This window comes from Nematolebias whitei, chromosome 1 (assembly GCF_014905685.2).
Source record: "Nematolebias whitei isolate Nwh7 chromosome 1, NemWhi1, whole genome shotgun sequence".
Classification (NCBI taxonomy): Eukaryota; Metazoa; Chordata; class Actinopteri; order Cyprinodontiformes; family Rivulidae; genus Nematolebias; species Nematolebias whitei.
Genome location: NC_056498.1, coordinates 74381709 through 74405554, shown reverse-complemented (window position 1 = coordinate 74405554; position 23846 = coordinate 74381709). Strand labels below are relative to the sequence as shown.

Here is a 23846-nt window from a genome sequence, read left to right as displayed (position 1 = left end):
GTCACAACAGAAGTCATCTCGGGGCACTGAACAGAAACATTCATATATAAAACTAATAATTGAACATTATTTATCCTCTTTAAACTAGCTCTGGCCAACCTGTTCCAAAAATAAATAAATAAAATAACTTTGAAAACAAAACAACTGGTCTTGTCTCGAGGATCCTTTTCTGCAGTTCCCTCTCCATCCAGCAGGTGGCGCCGCTGAGTCTCAACCCCCTGCTCCTCCCTCCTGCCATCGAAGAAGAGCTCTATCCTCCTCAGCATCAGCACCAGCAGCAGACACGTCTCCTCCCCCACATCCACTGCGGAACATCGGCCTGTTTGCGGCTCACCGTCATGGACAACTCGGGCAAAGAGAAGGAGGCCATGCAGCTGATGGCGGAGGCCGACAAGAAGGTCAAAGCGTCCGGCTCGTTCCTCGGAGGAATGTTCGGGTAAAATCGCTCTCTTGTTGCTTACCAGTGTAGCTCATTTTGTTTGGGATGGGGGTCGGGGGTGGGGTGGGGGTGGTGGGGGGCTCAACCCACGACAAGTGGGTCTTCTTAACCATTAAATCCCGTTAATTAAAACCAGCAGCGTTTCTGTTCTCGGACGTGATGACGTCAGAGGTTCGCAGCAGCCACCTCAGCTGCGTGACACAAACATGTCTGCGGCCGGAAACCCGCAGAAATAAATAAAACGATGGTCGTTGCTGCTGCTGCGGGAGGCCGGGCTGCAGGGAGGCGGGGAGAGCAGCGGAGGAGGGAGATGGTTCCAGTTTTAATTTGTCTGTGGACGGGAGGGGTCTTCATTTCAGAGGAGGACATCCCCAGTAGAACATGGAAACTCAGAGTTATGAATTTTACATGAGGTCAGTCAGCGTGTCTGACTGATGATCGATTATTGATCAATTTGATGTTCTCTGTGTTTCCATGCACAAGATTTAAAATCCAAGAAAAATGTTTCCGTGTTCATTTGATGCTTCAGCTGAACCCTCCCAGTGATCTTTCTGTTTTGCTGCCTATTTGATTAGAAGTATTAATTCTATACAAATACTTTAGACTCATGAAGTTAAACAGGGAAATTATTTCAATTATAATTAAAAAAATTCTTTAAAGATGTGCGTGCCTCATTATTCGAACACTTACAGGATCGAGTCACAGAATAATAAACCAAATAGACACGCCTGCTCTGACCAAGAAACAGACATCATGAAGACCAAGGAACTATCCATACAGGTCAGAGACAAATCAGAGATGGGTCACGAAAAGACCCCAGAAATATGAACATCCCACAGAGCTCCATTAAATCCATTATTAGGAAACATGATGTCACCACAGCGAACCAGTCAGGAGAGACTTGTCCACCAAACTCAGAGACGTAAGGAAGACACCAAACAGAAAAACATCCACGATGGAGCTGGAAGAGTGGCAGATCTGTCAGATGAGACTAAACATGAAGAACAACACCAGGTCTGAGATAGATCTACCACCTCTCATCAACACCATCCTTACTGTGAGGCATGGGGGTGGCAGCATTATGATGTGGGAATGTTTTCATCAGCTGGGACTGGAAACTGGTAGGTTAGAGGAAAGAGGGAAGGAGCAAAATACAGAGAAACTCTTCAGAGGAACCCGTTGGAGTCCTCCAGAGGTTTGAGATAGGGACAGAGGTCCACCTTCCACAGCAGGACAATGACCCTGAACGCACCGCTGAAACAAACTGAAGTGGTTTAAGGAGAACCAGGTAAAGATCTTGGTTGGTCCAGTCAAAGCGCAGATCTCAGTCCACCTGAGAGTCACCAGCAGCACCGGCCTGAAGGAGCTGCAGCAGTTTGACATGAAGAATGGACAACCGGTCCAGGTGCAGCGGACCTGAAGACACCTGATGTTGGACACACAAAGTGTTCAGTTATGTGGTGAATACATTTGGAGGTGTTTTGGAACTATTTAGAATATTGTTTACGCATTTAACTTTAAGTTGAAACTATGTAATCCTGAAGTTTTGTAGAACTTTTACTTTAAATAAAAACATTTAAATTAAAATGTTTAAGGCACCAAAATAAGAAGATTACTCACAGTTTAAATCACAGACATCCACTTTCTGTTGAGTAGCAGAAATGCAGATCATTATCTGTAACAGTGACAGACTTATAGTCTCTTTTTATTGCTGTGTTGATTAGCTGTGGCGGCCATGTTGAATTGCGTTCCCTTTTAACAGGTTATAGATCTATCTCCAATGATCAGTTTCTGAGAGTATCCATCTACTCACTGACATTTTGCTAAATGAACAGAAACCATTATTACCTGCCTTTTACTTTTAGTGGTTGGAGATAAAAACAAAGCTGAAGACAGGCGAGTTCACATGGAGTCAACTCTCGGTCCTTTTCCTGAAAACCCTCCAGTACGTAAACTTCAACTTCCCTCACGAGGTTTTAACTGAATTTTACTCCTCGGTGAACGTGACAGATTTACAGGCGTTCACTGTTAACAGCCTAAAAGTTGTGAACCAAACTGGGTCGCATCTGTGTGGAAGCTCGTTGCTGCCACCTTAACAAGCGTTACTCCGACGTCTGAGGGATTTGAATAGTGAATGGAGCGGACTGGAGATGAACAGGGAATGAAAGTAAACCTTACTGGTGCAACATATTCATGTGAGGGTGACACGGTGGCACAGATGGTAGAGCTGCCGCCTCACAGCGAGCTGGTCGCCCCTGTTCAAATCCCAGCCAGAGGCCTTTCAGGGTGGAGTTTGCTTGTTCTCTCCGTGCATGTGTGGGTTTTCTCCAGGTACTCCGGTTTCTTCCCACAGATCAAAAACGTGCACGTTAGTCTGATTGGCAACTCTAAATTGTCTCTAGGTGTGAGTGAGAGAGTGAATGGTTGTTTGTCTCTGTGTGTCCCTGTGATGGACTTGCAACCCGTCCAGGGTGTACCCCGCCCCTCGCACAGTGATTGCTGGACATGGGCACCAGTGACCCCCGTGACCCAAAATGGAAGAAGCGGGTAAAAGATAATGGATGGATATATATATATATATCTAACTATATGAATAATGTTATATATATTTATATTTTTATATATATATATGTGTGTGTGTGTGTGTGTGTTTTTGTTTGTTTGTTTGTTTTGTGGTCATCTTGGATTTTGACATGGCAGCCCAGTTTTAGAAAATAACTTTTGTTAAGCCTGGCTGCAGCCAGACACCAAGATGGAAGTCGTACCTCATTTATTTTTCATGTTATCATTCTCACGACGTTCATGAATGGATGCATGGAGGGTATTTCCAATTCCCCCTCTTCACTCCATGACAGAACAAAAATGTTTTTTAGTCTTAATTACGAGATGTCATCTTATAATTATGACAACATAATATTTTGACATAGAGTCTCAACGTTATGGCTAAGAGATTCTTTTTTAATTTCATGCGTGAGGCCAACATGGGCTTCCATACATGCGTGTCCCATCTGAGCTCCAGCATGTTTATTTAATGAGATTTTGCCCTGAATATTGAGAGGAATTCAGTCGGGAACACTTCATAGATCTTTGATTTCCCCACTCAGAAAGGGAAAATATGTTTTTCTTTCACTGTGAGTTTTAGCATCACCTCCTGCAGATCCAGATGTTTCCACTAACTGTGTCAGTTGTCCTCCCAGGTGTTTTTACAAAAATCTAAAGTGTGTGTGTGTGGGGGGGGGGGTTACTTGTTGGATGTTTCTTGAGTGCAGGACTGCTTTTTCAATATTTTTAGATCACCTAAATGCCACTTGTTTTTGTGTGTTTGTGTGTGTCTGTTAGCAAAATCTCTCATGAATCACTGGATGGATTTTAATGAAACTTTCAGAAAATAATGGCTGAATTTTTTATCTTAAACTGATTAATGTTTGAAGCTGACATATTTCAAGATGGCTGCCACAGCCAGTGTACTTTAGCAAACACAACACAGCTATAACTCGGTCAGTTTTAAAGATGCTGAGCTAAAAATTGTTGTGGGCGCAGCTGTGTCATTGACAACCCGTCATCCGAGCTCTGCCAGAACACGGTTCTGTTTGACAGCAGGACAGCAGCTGATATTCATGTCTTTGCTGGTTTCATCTGAAACAAGATGCAGGAGCTTCATCTCTGCTTGTGTGCTTTCTGCAGAGGTAACCATAAGGTGGAGGATGCCTGTGAAATATACGCTCGGGCCGCGAACATGTTTAAGATGGCAAAGAACTGGAGCGGTGAGTGACACACATGCACGCACGCACGCACACACTTTGTACAACCAGACATGTTTAACTGTTTTTTATCCTTCCTCACTCAAACCAGCTGCCTTCAGAGTGTCTGACAGCAACTTCAGGGACAAATAAACGAGTCGTCTGCAGAGAGCATGTGCTCCACATTAAACAGATGTGTTAATAATAGCTCAATTTGAGCAGAGTTCAGCCGTTTAGATTTATTTTCATATAAGACTTTGAAAGGGGGCAGCTGTGGCTGAGTGATTAGAGCAGTTGTCCTGCAATGGAAGAGTTGGGAGTTTGATTCTACCAGCAGTCACATGCTGAAGTGTCCTTGAGCAAGACACTGAACCTCTCGTACCTCCGATGTGTGTCCCATCAGCGTATGAATGTGATCTAAAGAACTGGTTTAATTTTTGTAGAGATCTGGTAGAGTGCTGTATGAATGTGTAAATGAGGGCACAGATTGTGTAAAGAGCTTTGAGTGTCTTGATAAGATAGAAAGGAGCTCTATAAGTACAGTCCATTTACCATTTAAATGAAACCATGTTTGCTTTTGAGTGACAATAAAAACAATCCAAGCATTTTCATTCAAACTGTGATGATTTGTGTTTTTAGCTGCGGGGAACGCGTTCTGCCAGGCTGCTCGGCTCCACATGCAGCTTCAGAACAAACTGGACTCGGCCACCAGCTTCGTCGATGCCGGCAACGCTTACAAGAAGGCCGACCCACAAGGTGAGCGTATCATGTTCTGCTTTAAATGTTGAACCCACATGCAGGCAGAATACAGGAGACTCCCAGGTAAAAATAAGTCATTCCAATGTATTTTTACAAAACAAAAACTGATGGGGCAGCATAAACTTACTTTTAGGGAGATGACAGAGGAACAGAACATGTAGTCTTGGGCGGACAATCCACGGACAAATGACAGGACACAAGGACGCTGAATAAATACAGACACTGATGAGACAGAATGACAAACACCTGGAGTGATTAGGGTGAGACACAGGTGAGACAGGAGCTGAACCACGAGGAGAAGGAACACTGAGGGCTGCATGAAACATGAGGATACAGAGAAGACAGGACAAAACCCAGAAACCCCACAGAGCGAGCCAGAGGTGGATCTAGAGCTACTTCCTTAAGGTGCCAAAGATGTGCCATGAGGTACCGGGGAGCCAGATTTATTGATGCAGGGAAAGTTTACTTTTAGACATAAAGTTATGCATTCATGTTGTTTGTCTGTGAATATTAATTACACAAATTACATGAAATCACATTTAATTGAGAGCTGTTTGTCAATAACTTCTCTTTCCCTCAGATTTACACACACACACAGAGTGCTAAATTATATTTTTAATATAATTTTTGAACTTTGAATCACCTTCCAAAATATTTGCAATGCATTTGAGATTAAATTTTTTCTTGCAAATAATCAAAGGATACTCACAGTGTATATTATATGGTACTACAGTATACACAGTATGGTATATATGATATTTTTTACCTAAGGGTAAAACTAAATATGACAATGAGAGGACTGAAGAGAGGAGGCAGGAATATAAGGAGATGCAATGTAGAGAAAAGAGGGAGATGGCTAAGGCAAAACAGAATGCGTATGATGAGTTGTATGGGAGGCTGGACACTAAAGAGGGTGAGAAGGATTTGTACCGATTGGCAAAACAGAGGGATCAGGCTGGAAAGGATGTGCAGCAGGTTAGGCTTGTTAAAGATAGGAATGATAATGTTCTAATAAACGAGGAGAGTGTGATGTTAAGATGGAAGGAGTTCTTTGAGGAGCTAATGAGTGAAGAGAATGAAAGAGAAAGAAGAGTAGAGGTCATAGAACCTGTGGACCAGGAAGTGGGAAAGATTAGTGAGGATGAAGTTCAGAAAGCTCTGAAAAGAATGAAGAAGGGGAGGCAATAGGACCTAAGGGTAAAATAATTCAACCAAGTGAGCAGCCTCACTGAACGAGCTGAAGGTAGCTAACAAGCTAACTGACTCAGTTTGTATGTTAGCAGAGCGACACAGCTAACTGATCAATATCGACTTTGAAATTAAGCAGACAACTGAGCTAAAACAAACAAATTAATACAATAATCACCCAGTTAGGAAGGAGCAGGTTTGTGTGAAAAGAGAAATGTGTGTGATGATGTCAGGTGTGAGGAAGGGGCACTTCTGAAGGGAAACATCACTCCCATGCCAAGTACTAAGTGATAGTGGAGCTTGTTGGTTTAAAGGTGCTTCCGTAGTGAGAATTAAACTTTGACTGGACGATTGCAGCACCTCGCGTCACTTCTTTTTTAGCTGTTCTGTTCTAGATCAGTTTCTGAGTTTAGCATCGTTGTCATGTAACGTTTTTTTATAGTTGGGGAGTGGGGGACCCAAGAGTGCAGAACAGCAGGTAGGCAGGCAGATAAAACGCCAAAAATTAGTTAATTTGATAAAACTAAACTAAACAAGTGATACGCTGATGTCCCCATTGCTGAGGGATTTAAACAATGAATTTTCGTAGTTTTGGAGATAAATGTTTGTTCTGGACTGGAGTTAAACAGGGAATGCAGGTAAACTAAAGTTTTTGATGCAAGATATTCAAGTGTGTAGGAGTTACACTGTGGAGAAGAACAGAGATAGTTTCTTTTTTCTTGTCCGAGGCAGTGCAGAGTGACAGATGAACGGAGGGAGCAGTTTTATCCACCATCAGGTGCAAAGGTGGAGCCAGGGGTGGCCAATGGTGGCCTTGGCCACCATTGTTGGCTTACATATACTGTATATGGTGGTGGCCATCCTTTTGAAAAATGGGTTGTCACATCAAAATCGGAGATGGCCGCCATGTAAACCAGCCACCCCTATCATTTGAGAAAACTATGCTTTCTACTTTTTATATTGCTTAAAAGTATAGTTGCCTCAAATGATTGGGGTGGTTGAAGATCAATCTATGGGGTCCAAGGCCACCAATGGCCACCCCCTGGCTCCACCTTTGTGACTTGTGGTGAATAAAATTGTTCCCTTCGCTCTCCAGGAGCCATCACGCTGCACCACCTTAGACAAGCAAAAAAAATTTGAAACTACCTCTGTTCTTCTCCGCTGTGTAACTCCTACACATGTAGGAGAATATGTTGCACCAAAAACATTAAGGCTTACTTGCATTCCCTGTTCTATTCCAGTCTAGAAAATCACTCATCTCAAACACTACAAATATTCACTATTCAAATCTCTCAGCGACAGGGGACGTTGGCATACCGCTTGTATATTGTATTGTAAATCACTGAACAGTTCTGCCCCATCCTATCTCACTGATCTTCTGCAGCCATATGTCCCACCACGCTCTCTGAGGTCAGCAGACCAGAGGCTCCTTTCAGTTCCAGAAACCCGTCGCAAGCTCAGAGGTGACAGGGCTTTCTCTGTTGCAGGTCCAAGACTGTGGAATGAGTTGCCGCTGCGTGTCAGGCAGGCTCCCACACTCACAGTCTTTAAGTCTCGCCTGAAAACCCACGTTTATTCCCTTGCCTTTGACACTGTGTGATTTGTTTTGATCCTCTTTGTAGTCTACAGTGTTGGCCATTTAGTTATTAACTGCTGCTATTTGTATCTATATTTTTATTTTATGTTTTCCTGTCCGCTGTGCTTGTTTGTTTCTATTGTACAGCACTTTGGTTGGCCTTGTTGCTGTTTTAAGGGCTCTATAAATAAATTGGTATGGTATGGTTTATTTGGAAACAGTGATGGTGATCAGTTAATCAATGCATTTGATCAGCAGCTGCTAGCTGATACTGGAAACAACAAGGATGGACATAGTTTTGTGACTGAATGTTTTTTGTAAATTATGTTTATTTTCTAATAATTTACACAGTCACTGTTGTCTTTACAACAATGACTGTATCTTGCATTTCTGAAACTTTCCACATTCAGCACTCAGAGGCAGTTTAGTTAGAGGAATAAAATATCTCTCAAGTTCTCCAGAAAAATCAATATCTGTGTATTGTTCCAGGAGCTCTCCCTCTTCATGGTGATGAACTTAATGAGATGCTCTAGTTTAGCGGGTTATCAGTCACAAAGGGATGAAACTGAGATGAAAAACTTGTCAAAGAGGGCTGCGTCTGATTATTTGTCTTTGTTGTATGACTCCTTACATTTCTGTTTGTCTCCTTCCAGAGGCCATCAACTGTCTAAACCAAGCTATTGACATCTACACAGACATGGTAAGTCCTTTCTGAACCACTTGATGTCTTCTCGTGGGTGTCTTTCCTTTCAATAAAACCCTGTGCGTCTGCCTGCATTCACTGCAGGGTCGGTTCACAATTGCAGCCAAACATCACATCACCATCGCAGAGATTTATGAGTCTGAGCTGGTGGATATTGAAAAGGTAAAGCCTCTTTCTTTTGTGTGAACTGAATATAATTTGTTTGAGTCTGTTTTTCTTACATGTGTTTGTTTTCAGGCCATTGCTCACTACGAGCAGGCAGCAGATTACTACAAGGGAGAGGAATCCAACAGGTATTACTAGTAAAGCTACATACATTCAAACTATACATGGCTGAAAATAATTTGGTCTGGTAATCTGTTAAATTTTAAATCAATGCTGCTTGTCGTGTTGTTGTTTTGATTGCTCCTGATTTATGAATGTAGTAGAGGTGAAAAGAGTGTCAGATAGAGTGATGTGTCTGAAGATAGGAGTAGACAGTCTGATGTTAAATGTCAGTGGTTATGCTCCACAGGTTGGATGTGAGGTAGAAGAGAAATTCTGGGAGGATCTAAATAGAGTTGTTGAGACAATTCCCAAGGGGGAGAGATTAGTGACTGGAGCAGACCTGAATGGACATGTTGGTGAAGGAAATGGAGGGGATGAGGAAGTGATGGGTAGATTTGGTGTCAAGGAAATGAACCAGGGAAGACGGTGATGATTTTTACCAAGAGGATGAAAATACTTGTAGTCAACACCTTTTTTTAAAAGGGAGAGGAACATAGTGTGACCTATGGCAGGAGTACGCAGGTCGAATACGTTCTTTGTAGAAGAGGAAACCTGAGGGAGGTTGGGGACTGTAAGGTTGTGGCAGGGGAGAGCGTGACCAGACAACATGGAATAGTGGTGTGTAGAATGACTGTTGTGGTGAAAAAGAGACAAAGGGTAATATCAGAGAAGACTAAATGCTAGAAGTTGAGGAAGAAAGAATGTTGTGAAAAATTCAGAGAGGAGCAGTTAAAGGCACTGGGTGCTAAGAAAGAGCTTCCAGATGACTGGTCTACTACATCAACAGTAATTAGAGAGACAGGTAGGAAGGTACTTGGTGTGTCATCTGGACAGATAAAAGTTAAGGAAACCTGGTGGAGTAGTAGTGAAGTGCATGAAGCTATTCAGAGAAAGAATTTAGCCAAGAAGAAATATGACAGTGAGAGGACTTAAGAGAGGAGACAGGAATATAAGAAGATGAGACATAGAGCAAATAAAGATCAGTGGTTAGCACTGTTGCCTCACAGCAAGAAGGTCCTGGGTTCAATCCCCGGTTGGACCTGGGGTCTTTCTGTGTGAAGTTTGCATGTTTTTCTCGTGCTTGTCTGGGTTTTCTCTGGGTACTCTGGTTTCCTCCAACAGAACAAAAACATGTATGTTAGGCTGCCTTCAGGCCCAGGCCTCTCCTGCAAAAGAGATCTGTGATCTCAGTGGGATTTTCCTGGTTAAATAAAGGTTAAAAGAGAGAGGTAGCTAAGGCAAAGCAGAAGGTGTATGTTGAGTTGTATGAGAGACTGGACACAAAACAAGGCAAGAAGGACTTATACCAACTGATGAGTCAGAGGGATCAGGCTGGAAAATATGTGCAGCAGGTTAGGCTTGTTAAAGATAAGAATGGTAATGTACAAGTGAGGAGAGTAAAATGTGAATATGAAAGGAGTACTTTGAGGAGCTAATGAATGAAGAGAATGAATGAGAAAGAAGAGTAGAGGTCATAGAAACTGTGGACCAGGAAGTGGGAAAGATTAATGATGGTGAAGTCCAGAAAGCTCTGAAAAGAATGAAGATGGGGAAGACAGTAGGACCTGATGACATACCAGTGGAGGTTTGGAAATGTCTAGGAGTGAGATTTTGACTCAATTCTTCAATTACATTTTTGAGGGTGAGAAAATGCCTGAACAATGGAGAAGAAGTGTACTGGTGCCCATTTTTAAGAACAAGTGTAATGTACAGAGTTGTAGCAACTACAGGGGAATTAAGTTGATGAGCCACACGATGAAGATCTGGGAGATAGTTGTGGAAGATAGACTTAGACAAGAAGTGACTGATTTGTGAGCAACAGTGTGGTTTCATATCAAAAAAGAGCACCACAGATGCCATCTTTGCTTTGAGAATGCTGATGGAGAAGTACAGAGAGGGTCAGAAAGAAGTCCATTGTGTCTTTGTGGATTTAGAAAAAAGCATCTAACCGGGTACCGAGGGAGGAGGTGTGGTATTGTATGAGGAAATCTGGAGTGGCAGAGAAGTATGTTAGACTGGTACAGGACATGAGTGAGGACAGCAGGACAGTGGTGAGATGTGATGTGGGAGTGACAGATAGCTTCAAGGTGGAGATGGGAGTGCATCAAGGATCAACTCTGAGCCCCTTCTTGTTTGCTCTGGTGATGGACCAACTAACAGATGAGGTCAGGCAGGAATCCTCGTGGACTATGATGTTTGCAGATGACATTGTGATCTGTGGTGAGAACAAGGAACAGGTGGAAGAGAACTTGGAGAGGTGGAGGTATGCATGTGAAAGAAGAGGAATGAAAGTCAGTCATAGTAAGACAACGTACATGTGTGAATGAGAGGGAGGCCGGTGGAACAGTGAAGCTACAAGGAGCAGAGGTCACAAAGGTGCAGGACTTCAAGCACTTGGAGTACACTGTCCAGGAAAATGGGGAGTGTGGTAAAGAAGAGAAAAAGAGAGCCCAGGCAGGATGAAGTAGATGGAGAAAAGTTTCAGTTGTGATTTGTGAAAAAAAGAGTGGCAGCAAAGGTCAACGGAAAAGTTTACAAGACAGTGGTGAGACCAGCTTTGTTGTATGGTCTAGAGACAGGGACATGGTCAAAAGACAGGAGACAGAACCAGAAGTAGCAGAGTTGAATATGTTGAGGTTCTCCTTAGGAGTGACAAGGATGGATAATATTAGGAATGAGATCATCTGAGGTACAGCACAAGTTGAACAACTGGGAGATAAAGTTAGAGAGACCAGACTGAGATGGTTTGAACATGTCCAGAGAAGGGACAGTGGGTATATTGGTAGAATGATGTTCGAAATGCAGCTGCCATGAAAAATACATAGAGGAGATATATGGATACAGTTAGAGAGGACATGGAGGTAGTTGGGGTGAGGACAGAGGATGCAGAGGACAGAGGGATATGGAGGAGGAGGACTCCCTGTGGTGTCTCCTGAAAGCCGTATTTCATTTTTGAGATTTTCTTAAAAATATTTGAACACATCTTGTCTCATGTGAGATGAACTCAAACCTCTATTTACCAATTTATTGCTGATTAACGCTTCTATAGATTTATCCCAACAATGCTTACAGGCCTTTACAGAATCAGTTCAAGTGTAATATTATTTTCAAATCCAAAGGTCAGAAAGCAAGGATGTTTTGTTACAATATTCTTACTCATAGTATCTAATAAGTATTTTTACTTTGGTTTCAGCTCAGCTAACAAATGTCTTCTGAAGGTCGGACACTACAGCGCTCAGCTCGAGCAGTACCAGAAAGCCATTGAAATCTACGAGCAGGTACCAGCAGAGAGCGTCTGTTAGCTTTGTAAACCAAAAACGTGCTCATGTTTTTCTGTTTTATCCTCCCAACAGCTGGTTTCAAGGCTCCTAAAGCCATAATTTATTCAAACTTTTTGCTTTAAATTACACAAGTACTAATGACAAACAGAAAGACTGGTGGCTGGTGGGGGTCGCAGGAACACTTTGACATGTGACTGCATACTGATGGAAACAAACCTCCAACTCTCATTGGAGGTTGCCGACTTTAGCCACTCAGCCACAGCTGCTTTGAGTCCTTTATTTGGTTATGAAGTATATAACTCACAACAATCAGTCCCAAAATGTACTAAACCCCCATCAGACTGATACATCTGCAGTTTCAGTAGTATTGGCCTGTTGAACAATTAATATCGACTCTTGTTTGACTAGTCCCTAGTCTAGCTTGGACAAAGTCTTCAGCCTTTTCTCCACACTTTGTGCTTTATGACTGATGTCACAACTGATAAAGTACTAACTTAGGCCTGTCGCGATAAATCAATTAATCACATGATAAATGAAAATGATCAACTTCATTTTCATTTACCGGCTTTATCGTTTCTTTGTCTCTCTCTTTCTACTGAAGACACTGGATGACAAAAGGCTCAACTCCGGTGCTCTTCACTGAACCCTCCCTTTCTCTTTTCTCTTAAAATCCGTTTGAACCGTCCAAAATCATGTTTTTGGATCGTTAAAAGCAGCTAAGCTGAGAAGCTAAGCTAACAGGCCGACCTTGGGAATAAACCTCTGTCTTGTCGAGCTCCAAAATTCACGGTTGCAACCTGTGCCTTCATGTAAAAAGTTGTTTTTCTCCACAAAAAGAAGCTGATAAATTGTTTACTGATTTTATATTAAAATCTTTGTGTGAAAAATGCTATGCTAAAGAGCTCAAATCACCGAGCGTACGCCATGTCAGCCCATGTCACGTCAAGTGCCCTCCCTCCTATTTTTCTTAAAGACATGCTGCTCAACTATCCATCCTTTGGTTCAAACAGTATTATACTGCCATCAGGTGGTCAAAAAAGGTACTACATGCCAAACAAATCAACATTTCTTCTAAAATTTGACAATTAATTATTGTTAAATTTCAAACAATATTATCATTTAAAGCAATAATTTCTGAGACAATTAATCGCCCAGCAAAATGTGTTATTGTGACAGGCCTATAGTAACTACTGATTCCTCCAGCATTAACTTAACCTTCACAGCTCACAGATAAGCATGAGAAATAAGCTGATCTATTATTATTATACTTTCCATCACTTCAAAACCACATGATGCAGCTAAAGCTCTGAGCGCTGTTACGCACTGGCTTGTAGTTTTATTTATTTATTTATTTATTGGCATGTTGAGCGAACCGTCTGAATGTTTTTTCATGCCAATATATTAACTTTGGAGACAACATGTCTTTTAAGAAACTGCATTGTCTAATTGTTGAATATTTTTCTTCCACAGTGTAAATGGTAAAGGAGGCTCACAAGCTTCATGCAGGAAAGGCGTTGGACTTTGGACTGAAGCTGTTAAAACTGTAGCTGTGTAGAATCAGATAGTATGTTAAAATAACCTGACTCAATGTAGGTTAACCCTTTGTAGAACACAGTTATATCTCAGTTAAGGTCAGGTAACGTTATTCTAAAGAAACTGAAAGCTGCATCTGAACTTAAGAAATATAAGTTGTTGTCAAATTTATATGTGAAGCACTTTTTTAATAAAAAGAAACAATGGTTTCTTTGCTCTCATATAAAACAAACGTGAGGAACTTTTATTTTATCAAAAGACTGATGTTTATTGAAAAACAATTTAGGCCATACAGGCAGATTTTAAGCCCTTTACTTAACATTGTTAAGTAACATTCTGTTGAACTCAATTGCTGTTTACTGTATTTTTGCCTAAATTTATCAATATTCTTGAAATTTAGGATATTTTCCTATTTAAACAAATAACTTTTAATATGACACCATATGACAAGGAAAAATGTGGTTACTTCATTAAGCTTGAGATGGAGGTTAAGTCATGTCATCTGGACAAGTTAAAAAAAAATAAAAAAAAAAACTTGTCCAGATGACATGACTTAACCTTTTTTGTATTTATCTACCTGAATAACTGAGTTTACAAGTATTTTTCATTAAGCAAAAATTAAAAAAATGAGAAATAATTTTTTTTCTATAGAGTCCAACAATATAATTGCATTGTATTATTGTTTTTTATTAGTTGAGGTTTTTTTTTTTTATACATTTGGCTACATTTGAATAAATTGTCATGCTAAGTGAACATTCAAGAAAAGGTCTTCAGAAAATTTTACTTTTACAAATTAAAAAATCAGAGTCAGAGTTTCTTTATTGTCATTCGCACCTCATGTGGTACATGTGGTGGAGCGAAATTATGTACACGGGGTCCCAGTTACATCCAACAATAAAATGTATAAGAAAAACAGTAATAACATCTAAGATATGAACTAAGAAAAACATCAACTAAATATACACTAAGCACTCATAACATAAAACATTGAACATCAGCACAAACATGAACATGAGTCTGTGAGCAGATGTGCACACATGAACACATCAACATTGAAACAGATCAGCAGCAACATGAAACAGATCAGCAGCAACATGATATGGTTTTTCACAGTGATTATTTTAGTTAGAGATTCATGAGTCTAACAGCCTCAGGGTAGAAGCTGTTCCTCAGTCTAGTGGTTCTACACTTAATGCTCCTTAACCTCCTTCCTGAGGGGAGTGGGGCAAATGTGCTGGGTGAGTGGGGTCCTTCATGATGCAGGTGGCCCTCTTCCTGCATCTGGAGGTGTAGATGTCTGTGATGGTGGGGAGGCTGATTCCGACAGATTTCTGTGCAGCCTTCACCACTCTCTGCAAAGCTTTTCTTTCTGCAGCTGTGCAGCCTCCATGCCACACATTGATGCTCGAGCACAGGATGCTCTCCACTGCACACCTGTAGAAGGAGGTGAGGACTGAGCTTCCCAGACCAGCTCGCCTCAGCCGTCTGAGGAAGTAGAGTCTCTGATGAGCTTTCTTGATCAGGCTGGTGGTGTTGTTGCTCCAGCTGAGGTTGTCATTCATGTGTACACCCAAGTACTTGTAGCTGGAGACCACTTCCACCGCAGATCCTCTTATGTTCAGGGGGGTGTAGGTGTTTTTGTTCCTTCTGAAGTCCACAATCATCTCCTTTGTCTTCTTCACATTGGTGTGAAGGTTATTCTCCCTGCACCAGCTCTCCAGGTGTTCCACCTCTTGCCTGTAGCTGGACTCATCATTGTTTGTGATGCATCCCACCACCGCTGTATCATCTGCAAACTTTACAATGTGACAGCCTGGATGGGTAGCTGCACAATCATATGTGAGCAGAGTAAACAGGAGGGGGCTCAACACACATCCCTGAGGAGAGCCAGTGCTGAGGGTTATGGTGGAGGAGGAGAGGTTGTGGATCTTCACTAACTGTGGTCTGTTTGTTAAAAAGTCTAGTACCCAGTTGCAGATGGAGGGGCTTAGTCCTAGTGTGGATAGTTTGTCCATCAGGGTTTGGGGGATCATGGTGTTGAAGGCGGATGTGAAGTCCACAAAGAGCATACAGACGTAAGAGTTTTTCTGCTCCAGGTGGTTGAGCGCAGTGTGGACCACAGACGAGATTGCATCCTCTGTTGATCAGTTCTCACGGTATGCATACTGATGAGGGTCCTCGTTGATGTTCATGGTTGTTTTGATGTGAGTCATGACCAGTTTTTCGAAGCATTTAGCGACTATCGGGGTGAGGGCCACTGGCCGATAGTCATCCAGACCAGTCACTGTAGAGCTTTTTGGGACTGGGATGATGGTGGCAGTCTTCAGGCAGGTGGGAACTGTCTCCAGGGTAAGTGAGGTGTTAAAGATGTCTGCCAGCACCTCACAGAGCTGATCAGCACATTCCTTCAACACTTTTCCGGGGATGTTGTCTGGGCCAGTTGCTTTGTGCGGATTAATCCTCCTGAAGGTACTCCTTACTTCTGCTGAGGACATGCTGAGATGCTCTTCATCCGGTGGCGAGGTGAGTCTGGTGCTGGGTGGTCTGTTCGGGTCTTCAAAGCGTGCATAGAACTTGTTGAGGGCATCAGGCAGAGATGGGTCTTTGGGGCATTGTTCACTCCTTCCTTTATAATCTGTTATGCACTTAATGCCCCTCCACATGCTCCGAGGGTCTTGTGAGATGAATTGACCCTCGATCCTCTTTGCATATGTGGCCTTGGCCCTCTTAATACCAGCAACCAGCTCGTTTCTTGTCCTACTCAGCTCCTCTGAGTTTCCAGGCCTGAAGGCAGTGTTCCTGGCTTCCAGCAGGGTACGCACCTCTACATTTAGCCAAGGTTTTCTGTTTGGGTAGCTTTTAACATTTCTGATAGTGGAGACGGTGTCAGTACATGTACTAATGTAACCCAGAACTGAGGATGTGTATTGGTCAAGATCAAGCGAACCTCCATTTTCAGCAGCTTCTCTGAAAACCTGCCAGTCTGTTCGATCAAAACAATCTCTCAGTATGGGTCCACTGTCCTGGCTCCAACATTTAACTTTCTTTTGTACCGGTCTGGAGCGTCTCAGCGGGGGCATGTAAGCAGGAGCCAGGAAGATTGAGATGTGGTCTGACAGTCCTAGGTGGGGGCGGGGTTCGGCTTTGTATGCATCTTTTACGTTCGTGTAAACACGGTCCAGCGTGCGGTCTCCACGTGTCGGAATCGTCACATGCTGATTAAAGCTTGGGAGACAGTCCTTTAGATTCACGTGGTTAAAGTCTCCGGCTACCACGTACAGAGCCTCAAAAATTGCAACGTTATTAAATTCAGTGAATAATCTATTTCAATAATTATATTACAATATTGATGAAAATAACTGTCATTATTACTTTTCACACTGGATAATACACTGAGATCAAAATATTATCCTCAACATTAAGCATTTAGAAATGTGTGTGTTTTTTGTGTGTTTTAGGTTGCTATGAGCACTATGGACAATCCTCTGCTGAAGTACAACGCTAAAGAATATTTCTTCAAAGCTTCATTGTGTCACTTCATAGTGGATGAGCTCAATGCCAAGGTAATCCTCCACTGAGATTTAAAGCATTTGCTTATTAACACGGATTAAAGTTATCCATCACCACATCATATTTCTGTCATTTTGAATGTAAAAGGAGGATAAACTGTGTGTTTTGTTGTTGTCTAGTTAAAACCATCCAATCTAATGTGGATACAGGGATAAAACCAGTGCTTAACTTGGCCTGGATCCTGCCAGAACAGGATCCGGGAACTCTTATTTTGACAGGGTACGTTCCAGTAACTGCTTGGATATGGTAACTCTCAGGCTTACTAATAATAAAGTTATGAACAAATTTTACTTCCTTGAACAAATAAAGCTTATACTGGATATGTAATCTGAAAATATTACGTAAACACCATATTATAGGCAGAAACATGGGTGTGCTATGGGGTCTCCAGTTTCTACTACTGCTGCCAACCTGTACATGGAGGAGGTAGAAAAGAGAGTCTTGACATCCTTTTCAGGGACACCACCAAGTCATTGGTTCAGGTATGTTGACGACACCTGGGTTAAAATTAAATCTCAGGAAGTCCAACATTTTACTGACCACATCAACTCTGTGGATAAATACATCAAGTTCACACAAGAAGATGTAAAGAATGGCAAGTTGGCTTTCTTGGACTGTGAGGTCGCAGTCTCTGATAGAGGACATTTGCAAACCGAGGTGTACCACAAACCCACCCACACAGACCAGTATTTGCAGTTTGACTCCCATCACCCTTTGGAGCACAAGTTAGGAGTCATCAGGACTCTGTATCACAGAGCAGACAGCGTCCCCACTAGCTCAGGAGCCAGGCAGAAGGATAAATCCTACACAAAACAGGCTCTAGAGCAATGTGGATATCCTAACTGGGCCTTCCTAAAAGCAGAGAAGAAACCCAAACAGGACTCCAGTCAGCCATCAGGTGAAAAGGAGGAACCCAGACCCAGACCAGTGGTCATTCCGTATGTTGAGGGAGTATCAGAGAAACTGAGACGTTTATTTTCTAAACATAACGTCCCAGTGGCTTTTAAACCCCAAAATACATTACGACAAAGACTGGTTCATCCCAAAGATCCAGTCCCCCGGCACAAACAGAGCAATGTTGTGTATGCTGTTCAGTGTCAGGAGGGCTGTGATCAGTCTTACATCGGGGAAACAAAACAGCCACTGGCCAAAAGGATGGCCCAGCACAGAAGATCAACATCATCAGGCCAGGACTCTGCGGTCTACACTCATCTCCAGGCCAGCGGTCACTCTTTCAGGGATCAAGATGTTCACATCCTGGACAGAGAGGAACGATGGTTTGAGAGAGGAGTAAAGGAGACCATCTTTGTAAAAACAAACCGTCCATCATTAAACAGGGGTGGAGGCCTCCAGGTTCAACTGTCCCCCTCTTACAATGCTGTGATTGCTAGTATCACTCAGCCCTCTGTGTATAGTAAACAGCCATCAGTGTGCTAATGTTCCATTGTTAGGCTGATGGTTCTTCTTGAGCATGTGATCAGCTGGTTTTGGTTGTCAGCAGCAAACTGGTTGATCCACTCTGAGAAGGTGCTATTTAAGAGACTGAGCTGAATACAGCACCTCAGACTGAGGAAGTCTCTCGGATGAGAGACGAAACGTTTCTAAAAAATTTTTGCTTTTTTTTTTTTTTTTTTTTTTTTGAATGTCCAGAAGACCAGATTTAACTTTTTTGGATTTTTCTCCTGCACCACGCCCCATCATCCTGGGTTTTTTTCTATTCATTCAACCTTTATTTAAACAGGTTAACCCCATTGAGTCTCGGGGACTCATTTACAAGAGAGACCTTATTTTAACAAAGAGTGATGACAACAGTGGACAACAAAGACAATAATAGACAGTCATAAAGGATGTGTACAAATTAATTATTTTTTTTAACAAGTGAAAATAAATTGGTAATTAAAAAGGATAATTAAAAGGAAAAGTAGCACAAAAACAGCTAGGTTGTATCTAAAACCTAACTTTATATTAAACATTCATGTGTTCAGAGGTGATCAGGTGTTTAGTTGTCCTAAGGTCCAGGTGTTGACATGTTCATTTCCCATTCTTTGTATTACACGCAGAGCTTTGGCCAACGACAGTTGTTCTAAAATGTACTATACTGTATAAATACATTTTGATTGATTTGAAACAAAAAAGTGGTATCAATGCCTCCCTACTTATCATCATCAGTCATGAGGTTAGTTGTGTGTGACTTACTCTTAACTCGCTGCATGTGTGTGTTTCAGTTGGCTATAGAAAAGTACGAGGAGATGTTTCCAGCTTTCTCAGACTCAAGAGAGCTCAAGCTGCTGAAGGTAAAACTTGTTTCCTTTTTGAAACTATAGTTTTCAGTCAAGTTTATTATTTTGTAAATGTATTTGTGTTGATTCAATATTTATAACATTTTTAGGCAACATACCCTTAAAAGGGTATTTAAATTTTAAATTGAAAAATGAGCACAAATGTAAAATAAAGACAGGAGAAAGAACTGGAAGTGACAGAAATGAAGATGTTGAGGTTCTCCTTAGGAGTGACAAGGATGGACGAGATTAGGAATGAGATGATCAGAGGTACAGCACAGGTTGAACAACTGGGAGATAAAGTTAGAGAGACCAGACTGAGGTGGTTTGGACATGTACCTGAATTAGAGCCATTTGTGTTTTAAAACGTCAGTTTGTTGAATTTCCAAACGTTTCATTAAAACTCATTTAGCGGTTCGGGAGATATTTTGCTAACTGACAAACACATTACCCACCATCATGTGCTGTTATTAGCAGACGTTTCATTTGAAGTTTTTGTTTTCCTGCAACTGAATTTTGTCACAACAGAAACTGCTTGAAGCCCACGAGGAGCAGAACAGCGAGGCCTTCACGGAGGCTGTGAAGGAGTTCGATTCTGTGTCCCGTCTGGACCAGTGGCTGACCACGATGCTGCTCCGCATCAAGAAGACCATCCAGGGAGACGCCGGGGACTTGAAGTAGACAAGAGGAACATGGAGAGAGGAGATCTGGGTGGAGGAGGGTGGTTCTTACATTAGTGGTATATAAAGGTAGGGAAGGGTGTGGTAAAGGGATAATCTGGTCATTTCTCAAGTGATGTTCTGTCAAGTTTGCGTTAGTTAGATCATCCTTAATATCAGTCAGAGCACAGAGTTTAAAGAAAAGAGCAGAAGTCTTCATCCATGCTAAGCTAACGGCTGGCCTGTTTTTTTTTTTATTTTCAGACTTTTATAACAATTCTTTCTCTAAGACAAGACACTGGTGAACACAACAATAATTCAACTAATTATGCAACGAAAAATAAACCTCTACACTTTTGCCTGCCACAGTTAGTTGAGTCTGTTGTTTTCTTAAGCAGACACTGTCCATGTTGCTGCGCCGCTGTACGCATGTGAGCACAGGCCGTTACACGCCGATGGTCCTGAGGGACGAGTCTGCTGAGAGGAAGGCTATTCTAATATGGAAAAATCTTAATCACTTTTATTGAAGACATTTATTCACTGAGTTTGAAAACATTGCAGTCATATCACCTAAAGAACAACTTGAATCTGGAAGGTTAATGTTTCCAGTTAATATTTAATTTAAAATGAACAACAATGGATTTATTCAAATGTAGGTTATTGAATTAAATAAGCAAAAAATTAAATTGTGCCGCTATATTGTGGAGTCCTGTGGAAAAAAAACTAAAACTTTTCACCCAGGAAGGGTCTGATCACCAGGACAAGAGGCAAAAAGGGGGCGGAGCTTCAGCTCATTATGGAAGCTAGATAAGATGAGAGTGTGCTCACAAAGCAAAACGTGACAATAAATGTTTATTTTTCATTGGGGGGTTTTGTACATAGTCATGTTTCTGTAATTATTTGGGGCTGAAAATAAAACTTAAACTTTGATAAACTGCACATCCAAAGTAAACTGTTGCACTGACTGGGCGCGCTGATGGAGCGAACTGATCCGCTCGGCACCATCGACACGGATGTTCACACAGAAACGTGGACCTTGCTCAGTTGAGAAAACGACAAATTAAACAATGTTGTGTAGCAATTTAACATGAGCTAATGTAATGTTCTTACACACCAGGTTGATATTTTTGAGTTGTTTTTCAGCCTGTAAAACAATAAAAAAACACCCTTATTGTTTCCTGTCAGTAGCCAAGCCTGGCCCTTCTCTGACCCAACTGACCTGATAACATTTGATAGAGCATCACGGCAGAAATAACCAGACTGTCCCTTTAAGGTGGAACTGAAAGGAACAGAACTAAAGGCAGATAAATTACAGATATGTACATATCAGTCTGCATGTGACCCCCAATCAATTTATCATCATCTTTAAATCACTGTTGTCCCGTCCTACAGTATTGCGCAGTAACGATGGACTGAACGGTACTTTGGGGAAAAAATGTGTGTGCAAAAAAGAGGAAATGTGTGTGTGTGTGAGTGTGTGTCCACAGCAGTAAGGTAATTCTACTTTTCGATGAGGTGTGCAGATAAATCATAATGAAACCGGATTCAAAAAATCTATTTAAGAGATTGTTCATATTTATTGTCAATACTGAAAATATTTATTGTTTATCATTGTGCTCAGTGTTACGGTTTGTCTGAATATTTTAGATATCAGCCCCTCTACACCTCCCTTATGTGTTTTCACCTATTTTCAGCTTCACGGTGCATTAAAGTTAGTAAAACCACTTATTGTGATGAGTTGTTTGCTGTTTGGGCGGTGCAGTTAGCTGCCAGAGCTACGTCTGGTTTCTGCCGTCTTTGTGCATGTCTTCGTTGATGTAAGTGTTCTCTGTGTTGTGCTAACGAGTAAAAACATGCAGTATCATTTGTGTGAAATCAGTAAAAATGTATCTCAGATATTGAAATAAAAACATTGCCGCTCTGAAGATGTGCTTATCTCTTCTGCTCTTTATTTACTTTTTTTTGTTTGTTTCAATGCTTGATTTATATCAATTTAGCAGAAAATTAAAGACATACCTGCTCATGCCAGAGACTTCTTAAGTTGAGAAATGATGGAGTAGATGTTTTGGTCACACCACGTTATGAGCAATCCCATGTGATAGTGTGAGATATCACATTCAAAGTGAGTGTTGTGAATGACTCAAACTCAACTACACCTAATTTTAGCTCAATATTTGTAAAACCAACTGAATATGCCATTTTGTGTGTATTATTAAATCAATTGGCTATGACATAACTCAAGAGATAAATCCAAGGCTGAAATTTTCATTTAAATCCATCAAGTGGTTCATTGATGGATGGATGGATGGATGGATGGATGGATGGATGGATGGATGGATGGATGGATGGATGGATGGATGACTGGCTCTGCAGAGGGTGGTTAAGGCTTCACAGAAGACTGTGGGGATGAGCCTTCCCACCACCTCGGACCTCTACAGTACACTTCACAATGCAGGGGGAGGACGCTCTGCATCATGAAGGACTCAACTCATCCTGCACACAGTTTGTTTCAGCCCCTCCCCTCAAGTAGGCGACTGAGGAGCATTCAGAGCAAGACCACCAGACTCAGAAACATTCCTCCCTTCAGCTGTCAGACTGCTGAACTCGAGCTGCACTTAATTCAGTTTCATATTACATTTTTTACTATATATATATATATATATATATATATATATAGTAAAAAATATATATATATATAAATATATATATATATATATATACATATATATATATATTCTTTTGTGTTTTATTTATCTGTTGATTGTTAGGCTTCTTGATCTGGGACCTGAGTCCGAATTTGGTACCATAAACATGCAAATGTGAGCTGGTATGACAATTAAAAAAAATCCTTGAATTAAATATTTTTGCCAAGTCAGAGTGGACTCCAAAGAGTTCATGGCAAAATGTTAGGTATTGCACAATCTGTTAGAGCTCAGAATATCTGATTGGAGCTCCAGCTGAGACACTAACACTCCACATTTTATACCGTGTAAAATTGACTTACAGCTGCTTTTCTATTTTTTTTAGGTCGTGTCTATAGAAGTTAATCATTGAATTATTTCTGCAAGTTTCATTAAAATATGTTTAATGGTTCATGACATATTTTATTAACAAACAGACATGGGCAAAAACATTGTTGTCTGTCTTTTCCTTTTGACAATACTGTAGATGATAAGAAGAACAAACTGTATTTTAAATTGGAATGTTGGTACGTAGCTGCTTAAATCGTTTGTCATTTTGAATCAAACGAGAGTAACATTTATACAGAAGATGATTTAATGAAGAGGTCCTCAGTGCACACCGAATTTGGCAAAAGGGCCTTTGCTAACTCTGCTCCTGTAAACTGGAACACCTTGCAAAAAGATCTGAAGCCCTCAACTTTGTCCTCCCTAAGGGATTTTAAAGAACTAAGTTCAATGCAAAAATCAGTGCAGACATTCCTTTTTCTAATATTTTACACCATTGTTTAATGTAGCATCTTTTTTTTCAATTTGGTTTTATAACAGGCAGCATGGTGGCGCAACTGGTAGAGCAGCTTCCTCTCAGCGAGCAGGTCCCCGGTTCAAATTCCGTCCCGGAGGCCTTTCTGTGTGGAGTTTGCATGTTCTCTCCGTGCATGTGTGGGTTTTCTCCAGGTACTCCAGTTTCCTCCCACAGACCAAAAACATGCATGTTAGGCTGATTGGTAACTCTAAATTGTCCCTAGGTTTGAGAGAGAGAGTGAATGGTTGTTTGTCTCGTTTGTCTCTATGTGTCCCTGTGATGGACTGGAGACCTGTCCAGGGTGTACCCTGTCCCTCGCACAGTGACTGCTGGACATGGGCACCGGCGACCCCTGTGACCCAAAAATGG

The 23846-nt window shown here is 41.5% G+C and overlaps 1 protein-coding gene across 1 annotated transcript; it reads left to right on the top strand.

The window, feature by feature from the left end:
- The first annotated feature begins 248 nt into the window (after positions 1–248).
- Positions 249–21647, top strand: napba (N-ethylmaleimide-sensitive factor attachment protein, beta a). Its single transcript, XM_037687496.1, has 10 exons — positions 249–436; positions 4124–4203; positions 4819–4935; positions 8356–8402; positions 8490–8567; positions 8643–8698; positions 11866–11950; positions 16945–17049; positions 19282–19350; positions 19864–21647. Exons 1-10 carry the CDS (start codon positions 339–341, stop codon positions 20014–20016), a joined length of 888 nt encoding a protein of 295 aa, XP_037543424.1. The 5' UTR covers positions 249–338; the 3' UTR covers positions 20017–21647.
- The last annotated feature ends 2199 nt before the right edge of the window (positions 21648–23846 follow it).